At 41.1% G+C, this 8,728-nt stretch overlaps 1 protein-coding gene across 1 annotated transcript; it reads left to right on the top strand.

The window, feature by feature from the left end:
* On the top strand, positions 1-7,381 carry LOC117526488 (dnaJ homolog subfamily B member 1-like). The gene is made up of 3 exons (XM_034188556.1): positions 1-322; positions 5,784-6,388; positions 6,589-7,381. The coding sequence occupies exons 1-3, from the start codon at positions 112-114 to the stop codon at positions 6,820-6,822; spliced, it is 1,050 nt and encodes a 349-aa protein (XP_034044447.1). The 5' UTR covers positions 1-111; the 3' UTR covers positions 6,823-7,381.
* The last annotated feature ends 1,347 nt before the right edge of the window (positions 7,382-8,728 follow it).

The following is an 8,728-nucleotide window of genomic DNA, read 5'->3' on the forward strand; positions in this document are numbered from 1 at the left end:
CAGAAAACTCTCGAAGTTTCCACTCGGATTAAAAAGGAGCTGTGTGGCCATATCGTCCTGTAAGAATCGTCATTTTGTCGTTTGTGGACGGTTTCAACTGGAGTTGTCAAAATGGGCAAAGATTACTACGGCGTTTTGGGAATTAAGAAAGGAGCGTCGGAGGACGACATAAAGAAAGCTTATCGTAAACAGGCTCTTCGTTATCACCCCGACAAAAACAAGTCCCCGGGAGCCGAGGAGAAATTCAAAGAAATTGCCGAAGCATACGACGTTCTGAGCGACCCAAAGAAAAAAGATATTTACGATCGTTTCGGAGAAGAAGGTAAGACTCCATAAAAGCGTTTAATTATTAAGGTAATTATTAATATAACGTTAAAGTCGACATGTTTTTTGAAGTTTTAGTGGGTGTGTGGGGGCGGGGTGACGTCCATGTTAAAGCCGTGTTTAACGACACTTGCTTATTTCCGAGTCAGGGGCGACTCCGTAAACACAACAGACACTTTTCCAACACATATAGGGTAAATTGTCCACAGATCTCTGAACACCGCGGCGCTGTATCCAACGATTATGGGTGTGGTGTATAGTCTCGCAAAAAAAAAAAAAACTGCTGGAATTTAACAGAATTCATTTCGGCCCTCATGGAGCATTCACGACATCTCAGGTTGACTCAGGACAAGTGTCATCACAGATTCGAAAATTAAAATTTCGGAACTGTCCGTAAACCGCGAGTTATTAGTATGGCACCCATTGTCATTTACGGTTCATGCACACCCTAACCTTAATCCTAATTTTAAATTTTGATATTGAAACTCATTATTTGCTCCTGTACAACTTCAACGCCAATGATGTTCCTCTCAATGCCATACGATCACAGTGACTATGGTTCTGTATCTATAGCCACTTATTAAAACTTTTAATGGCATATTGTACAAATTTGCAAGGGCATGACCAGCCTTGCCCTGCCCAAAGGGCACTTGGTGAATGTTGGAAAGTCTAGCCCGTGTTGCCAACTCCTCAGTAAGAAAAGTAGCTATTGGCTGTCCTAAAAGACGCCATAAGTCGCTAAATGACATCATCATCTAATTTGCATATTTTTGCATAGTATGAAGTCACAGAAGCTGTAGGAAAAAAACATTGTGGGAGAGATCATTGAATACATTATCAACATTTTAATACAGAGAGTTTTCATGTGACGTATCGGTCACATGATTTTTGCGCGCCGCGGCCATTGTGGATTACGACGCAGTGGCCGCTGTGATACACTACGTGCATTTGGTGAACAATTGCAGAAGCTTCAACAGTGGTCAATTTTTGTGCTGTCGTTGGTTGTTCAAACAGAGGTGATAACAATGAGGCAGGTCACTCATTTTACAGGCTACCAGCAGTTATTATGCATCAGCAGTGGAGTGTTACGAGCTTTCTAAGCGACGCAGAGAGACCTGGCTCAGCAGAATAGGCAGAGCAGATCTGAAGGAACCTTTAATATGGCCAGAACCAAGCAAAGTAAATCCAAAGCCACCCAGAAGAGCGCTCCGGCTACCGTCGGTGTGAAGAAGCCTCACCACTACAGGCCCAGCACTGTGGCACTGAGAGAGATCCGCCGCTAGTAGAAATCCAGAGAGTTGTTGATCTGCAAGCTGCCCTTCCAGCGCCTGGTGAGAGAAATCGCTCAGGACTTCCAAGACTGACCTCTGCTTTCAGAGCTCCACTGTGATGGCTCTGCACGAGGCCAGCAAGGCTTACCTGGTTGGCAGCTTGCAGATCAACAGCTCAGTGGATTTCTGGTAGCGGCGGATCTCTCTCAGCGCCACAGTGCCGGGCCTGTAATGGTGAGGCTTCTTCACACCGATGGTAGCCAGAGCGCTCTTCCGGGGGGCTTTGGTAGCCAGCTGCTTCCTCAGATCTTTTCCGCCGGTGGATTTACTGGTGGTCTGCTTGGTTCTGGCCATATTAAGCTTACGCTGTGAAACTGCCTGCCACTTTGTTACATCGTCATTAAATTCACTATCCGGTATAATATAAAAATCCACTGAACCAACTGCTACACATCGATCACAATAAATAACTTTATCTCAAGGGTTTAAAGCCTTGTAATAAGCTTTCATTCTCTCTATTTTCTTTCACGCGCCAGCTGTGTAGTACTCCAAGATGGAGACGGTAACTGTCCTGCAGCAAATCTGTCACGATTGAAAACCCTCTATTGTTTGGCAAATTCCATATGCATAAATGTAGAGTACTGAAAAGGAATTTACACGGACCTCTGGCTAAATTTGAACAGTATATAAGCAATATTAATCTTATAGACTCCCAGATGTCATAAAACTGCCACGTTCTATAACAAATTTTTTGAAGAGAATTAATGTTAAAGAATGCCTTTACTTTTGTTATTGTACAATTTAATTTTTTTTCTAATTTCTTTTATTGTGGCCTCATCCTTTGTTCGTTATACTGTTAATGTATTTGTTGAAAAAAGTGAGTAAAAACACCTTAATAATATTGAACTAGAAATAAACTTGATTGTTGGTTTGTTTGTTTATTTTACCACTTCTCAACATAATATAACTTCTCAAGGCCATTATCCTCAAAGTCTGGAGACTAATTAGTCACAGCAAAACAAACGAGGTGAGTAGGCTGAGCGAGTCCGAGTCAGGTTTGACATTCAGTGCAGGAACAGCTGCAGATGCATCGCGCATGCGTGTTTGGAGGATTGTAGATATCCCTCCACTCAGTGCTTTGCATACAACCTCTGTGGCTTTGCAGCAGAGGAGACGGGGAGCCGTGCTGCCGCTCGGTGACAACAGAGACTAGATCAGAGTCACTAAACACCAGAAAAGTCTCCAGTGATGCCAGGAAAAGTAGCTAGATTTGTTGCTAGTCACTTTTGAGAAAATAAGTCGTTCAAGAGGGTTTGGAAAGTCACCAAATTTAGCGAAAAAGTCGCCAAGTTGGCAACACTGAGTTGGCAACATTTGGTAGTCGCTTTGGGTGGACTGGGAAGGCTATGTGCGAAGGAAATGGGGAAAGATGGTAATACATGTAGTAAATCAGTAGATTAGTTATATTAACAAATAATGAATGTTCATGAGTTTGCCTCGTTGAATGGTATGCTCCAGCTTTCACCTCATGAAATATTTATTTTGAAAAACCATTTCCAGGAGTCAAATTAGTATGTGCATGTGCTAGTTTGTGCACGTATTATTCGAGCAGTGCACGTAATTTTATACTGCACTAGCACTGGTGCATGTAACTTTATCCAAGTTTTATCAACTATAAGCACCAGTAGAATGAACAAATAAAGGAATAAATAAGGAAAAAAAACAATTTCCAGTGTGTTGTCTTCGTCTTCCCTGCGTTTTATGACTCTCACACATGGAGTGAGTTGCTGTGTTCTGTTTGTTGTGGAAAGCTGACAAACGTTGCCAGCGGCACCATCCCTGGGTTCACAACATCCTCATGAGACGTTCCCAATTCGGGGAGTTTCATTATTTGCTGCAGGAGCTGCAGCAAATAACTGGAGCTGTAGGAGCTCCAGTTTGAGGACCTCCTGTCCCGTTCTCTCGTGCACATGTAAACAAAGAAAAGAAAAAAAAACCTGGCTGCCGCTGTGGTTCCTTGCTCTCTCTCCCCTCAAACTCTGTCATAATTGTGTTTATAAACCAGTCACCATTTGTTTTATTATACATCTGTGTAGTTAATAAAATAATATTCACAAACGATTCGTTCACGCGTGCACGTGAAAAAAAAAACTGTCTGCCACTGCTGCTGCTCTCTCCTCAAACTCTCCCCAGAGAGGAAGAGTCTGACACATCAGAGGAGGAGTTTTAAGGTTGATATAAGACTGACTTTTGGTTGTGCAAGTAACTTTTTTTTTTTGTGCAAGTAATTTTTTTGTTACGAGCACCAGTGCAAGTAGTTTAAAAAATGTATTTCGGCCCCTGATTTGAAATGTGGACTCATCAGACCACAGCACACTTTTCCACTTTGCATCTGTCCATTTCAAATGAGCTTAGGCCCAGAGAAGGCGGCAGTGTTTCTGGATGTTGTTGATGTATGGCTTTCGCTTTGCATGGTAGAATTTTAACTTGCACTTGTAGATGTAGCAACAAACAGTGTTAACTGACAGTGGTTTTCTGAAGTGTTACTGAGCCCACACTGTAAGATCCTTTACACAGTGATGTCAGATTTTAATGCAGTGCCGCCTGAGGGATCGAAGGTCACGGGCATTCATTGTTGGTTTTCGGCCTCACCGTTTATGTGTAGAAAGTTCTCCAGATTCTCTGAATCTTCTGATTATATTATGGACTGTAGATGATGGAATCCCTAAATTCCTTGCAATTAAGAACAATGTTTCTCAGAGTTCAAACTGTTGGACAATATTTTTCACGCAGTTGTTCAAAGTGGTGATCCTCACCCCATCTTTGCTTGTGGACAGCTGAGCCTTTTGGGGATGTCCCTTTTATACCCATTCATGACACTCACAATTAGTGTCCTCAGTTCCCAAACGCTTATTGAGTGTTGTTAGAAGGAAAGGTGATGTAACACAGTGGTAAACATACCACTGTCCCAACTTCATTGGAATTGGGGTTGTAAATGGAATAAATAATCCATGTCACATGACATACAAAGCACCAATCAAATGACAAGGATCCACTCAGCCGTTATATAATTCCTATTAGTTATTTTATTTGCTGACAATCAGTGTGGAAACAGAACACAGCCAAATCGATAATGTCTGTGGCATGCGTTCATTGTGGGGACCTAGAGACCTGCTTTTAGAATGTATGCAGAGAAAAAAAGATGTTCTCGCAGTAGTTAAACAAAAACTGAAACTGTATCTTTTAAGTTGATCTCCAGGAACACAAGCCATCACTGAAGATTTTTTTTTCTAGGATACTGATGTGCAGCACTGTGGCCAAGTGGTTAGGGTGCTTTCGTTCCACAGCAGAATGCTCTCAGTTTAGGACCACCCATGTCTGTTCTCCATGTAATGTCGAGTTGTGAGGAATGGCATGCGGTGTAAAATGTGTGCCAAATCAACATGCAGAGCAATGTCTGTTTTGCTGTGGCAACCCCAAGTGGAAAAGTGAGAAGCCAAAAGCACTTAGTAAACGTAAATGTATAAGTATTCACTTCTTGTGTCAGTAGATGGCAGTAATGTTGGGCATGTCATTTGGTCATGGATACACAAAATTTGGCATGCAAATCAGCTTTATCAATGGCTGATACTGATAACCGGAAAAATGTTGAATAGCTCTGCCAATAATCAGTCGACCCCTAAAAATAAACAAACTGTCAAGGTTCATGTGAGGGCTGTGACATGTGGCAGTGAATGGAAATGCTCACTGTCACATTGTTATAATTCATTAAAAGCTCTTAATGTGGTATCCAATTAGTCACCAATTTTGCCTTCATTTTATTCACAAAGTAGAATGGTGGTCAGTTACTTGGAGAACCCCTGCCAGCATATTTTTATTTTATTTTATTTTTTAAGTAATGCCAAGTATTTATTAATTTGTATGTCAATCATTTCACCACATTCATTATGTTTTCTCTGTTGGCTTTGCCTCACAAACAACTTTCTGTGTATTAACTGTTTTGCGTGTGTGTCTAAGTGAATTCTAACAGTGATAATTGGCTTATTTTTATTTTATCAAACAGGACGCCAGCTGACAGTTATGCAGTGTTAAAAATGTCAAATCTGTCAGTTTTATAGTGCACCAATCAGTCATTCTCGGTATGTTGAGATAGATGTTTATTATAGATGCGTTGTTTGTCTCATCCAGGACTGAAAGGCGGCGGATCCTCTGGTGGTGGTGGTGGTGGTGGACCTGGCACTTTCAGCTACACCTTCCAGGGTGACCCTCATGTTATATTTTCAGAATTCTTTGGTGGACATAACCCTTTTGAACAGTTTTTTGGTGGCCGTAATGGAGGCATGGATGATGAGGAGATGGACACTGATGACTCATTTGCACGCTTTGGTATGGGTGGTCCTGGAATGGGTGGTTTCCCCCGGTCATTTAGTTCTGGCCTTGGAGGACTGGGAGGTCACAGCAGTGTTGTGAAGAAGGAGCAGGACCCCCCTCTAGTTCGTGATCTTCAAGTGTCCTTGGAGGAAGTGTTGTCTGGTTGCACCAAAAGAATGAAGATCTCTCGTAAACGACTGAACCCTGACAGGCGAACGGTGAGAACAGAGGAAAAGATTCTTGAGGTGCAGATAAAGAAGGGATGGAAGGAGGGCACGAAAATCACATTTTCCAAGGAGGGTGACGAGACGCCCACCAACATTCCAGCTGATGTGGTCTTTCTTTTAAAAGACAAGCCACACCCAATGTTTAAAAGAGATGGCTCAGATGTGGTTTACACAGCCAGGATCTCCCTCAGAGACGTAAGTTGGCATTGTATCACACTTTATCAGGTCTATAAAAAAATAACGTCTTTATTGTATTTTCTAAAGTGTAAGTCGCAGGATGTCTCAAATTAGTAAAAAAATAAAGAAAAAATAAAAGTGACTTGTACTCCAGAAAATATGGTAAGCTGTTCTCTACTTGTTCTCTTGAATGTTTCCCTCTCTTGTGTGTTTATTAGGCCTTGTGTGGTTGTACAGTCAATGCACCCACATTGGATGGTAGGACATTGACTGTGTCAACAACTGATATCGTGCAGCCAGGGATGAAGCGGCGTATCAGTGGTGAAGGGCTGCCTTATCCCAAACGCCCTGATCGTCGTGGCGACCTGTTGGTGGAGTACGAGGTGAAGTTCCCTGAACGGCTCAGCCAGAGAGCCCGTGAGACCATCGCTGAGGTTCTCCCAAGATCTTAAACAAGCAGGAAATTGAAGACTTGTGTAGAATCTCATACAATTAACTTTATTTTTTTTTTAATTCACACATATGTGGTCTGGAGTTGGACACTGCAGGACAAAGTCATAAGACTGATTGCTGTGTGTCTAGGCCAGCGGTGTCCAAAGATGTTCCAGAAAGGGCCAAGAGGGTGCAGGTTTTCTTTGGAACCGCTGACTCCACCAAGTGATTTCACTGATTTCACATCACTTTTAGCAGATGGGATGAGTTCATCAGTGAAACCAGCTGGTGGAGTCAGCAGTTGCAAAGAAAACCTGCATCCTCTTGGGCCTTTTTGAAACATCTTGGGACACCGCTGGTCTAGGATATTACTTTGACAACCACAGTGTGAATTCAGTCAATGGGAAAATGTTTACTGTGATTGTTTGTCATTTCACAGGTAAAATGTAAACATGAGCAGTGTTTGTTGGTTTATTCACTGTATAGGGTTCCATTTTGAAGCATATACATCTTGTATTATATAAAATAAGAAGTACATGCTGTATTTTGTGGGAATCTTCTGTTTGTAATAAAAGTTCTGACAAAAAGACTTTTGTGTGAAAGCAAAACATGAAAATGGGCAAATGGTTGTGGTCCATTTTGTCCTTGAGAGAATTACATACTGCAGATTAAAAAAAGTCAGCTGGGATGAAAAACCTAAATGCTCTGTTTATACTGTGCTCTCGTTTAAAAATAGTTTGACTAAACCAGTTCAGCTGGTGTTTTTAACCTGCAGCTGCATGATCCGATCACTGATTTGTGTCAGACCGAACAGTTTCAACTGAACAAGTTTGCTGGTCAACAAAAAGTTTCACTAAAGTCATGTTAATTTCAGTTATTTGGCCACATGGGGTAGGGTTTGGACCAAAGGTCCACAGAGCTCATGTCAAAAAGATTTGCTTACGATGCACAATGCACTTTTTTTTCCCACCTCTTTTTTTCTCCCCAAAAAGTGAACCAATGAACTTTGAAATCTGGTTCTGACAATCCTGTGTGATCATACTAAGTTGGACCTTCTGTTTGTATCCCTGTGGGCCCTCGAAGGCTTCCAAGAACAGGGGGGAAAAATGCATTTTTTTCAAATTGATGCACACTTTCTGCAGTAGGCAGAAAAATACTTCAGTAAGCTTTTCTCTATAATTTTTCAAAAATACTCTTTGGAAGGTTGACTACAGGGAAGAAAAATGTCATTATCCTTGAATTGTTGTAAGCGCCCAAAAAGGGCAAAAGTGACATTTTACACACTTCTAAATTTCTTACTGGAAAAGCAGCTGAGTAACACTTTCTATAAATCTACAGGTAAATTTAATTTATTTTGGAGTCAGTATCTACAGAGATTTTCATTAGGGTTAAAAGGGTTAACCCTTTCATAAGGGTTAAAAACTGCCATCTGCTGTTTTTTTTTTTTTTCTCTTTTCTTTTTTCTCAGAAACATTACATTGAATTTTTTTCTGAAATTTGGTGCAGCCATTACATGAGTAACTATCATTGGTCATGGAAAGTTGACTTAGAGTCCCATGGGGCTTCCCAAGAAGGGTTAAAAATGTCATTTGTCACCAGTTTGTTTTATTGCAGAAAGGCTGGTCAAATGATGTAATTTGACAAAGGGCAAAAAATGTTTTTGCACACTTCTTGATTTATAGCTGAAAAGCTGCTAATTAAGCTTTTCTTTGATTCTACATGTTCACCTTCATAAAGATTTTCAGTGACTTTGAATCATTAATTTCACTTTCCAAAGGATTTCAGGCTCTTTTGACCTTATGTTTTTACATTTTAGCTACATAACTATAGAAGGTAATTTGCTATTAAAAATGGCAACTGCAGCTGCGTGAACAAGGCAATGTGTGCTCTTCGGTGTTATAAACCACACTATACAACCCCTGGCAA

The sequence above is a fragment of the Thalassophryne amazonica genome, chromosome 15 (genome assembly GCF_902500255.1).
Source record: "Thalassophryne amazonica chromosome 15, fThaAma1.1, whole genome shotgun sequence".
In the NCBI taxonomy this organism is placed as follows: Eukaryota; Metazoa; Chordata; class Actinopteri; order Batrachoidiformes; family Batrachoididae; genus Thalassophryne; species Thalassophryne amazonica.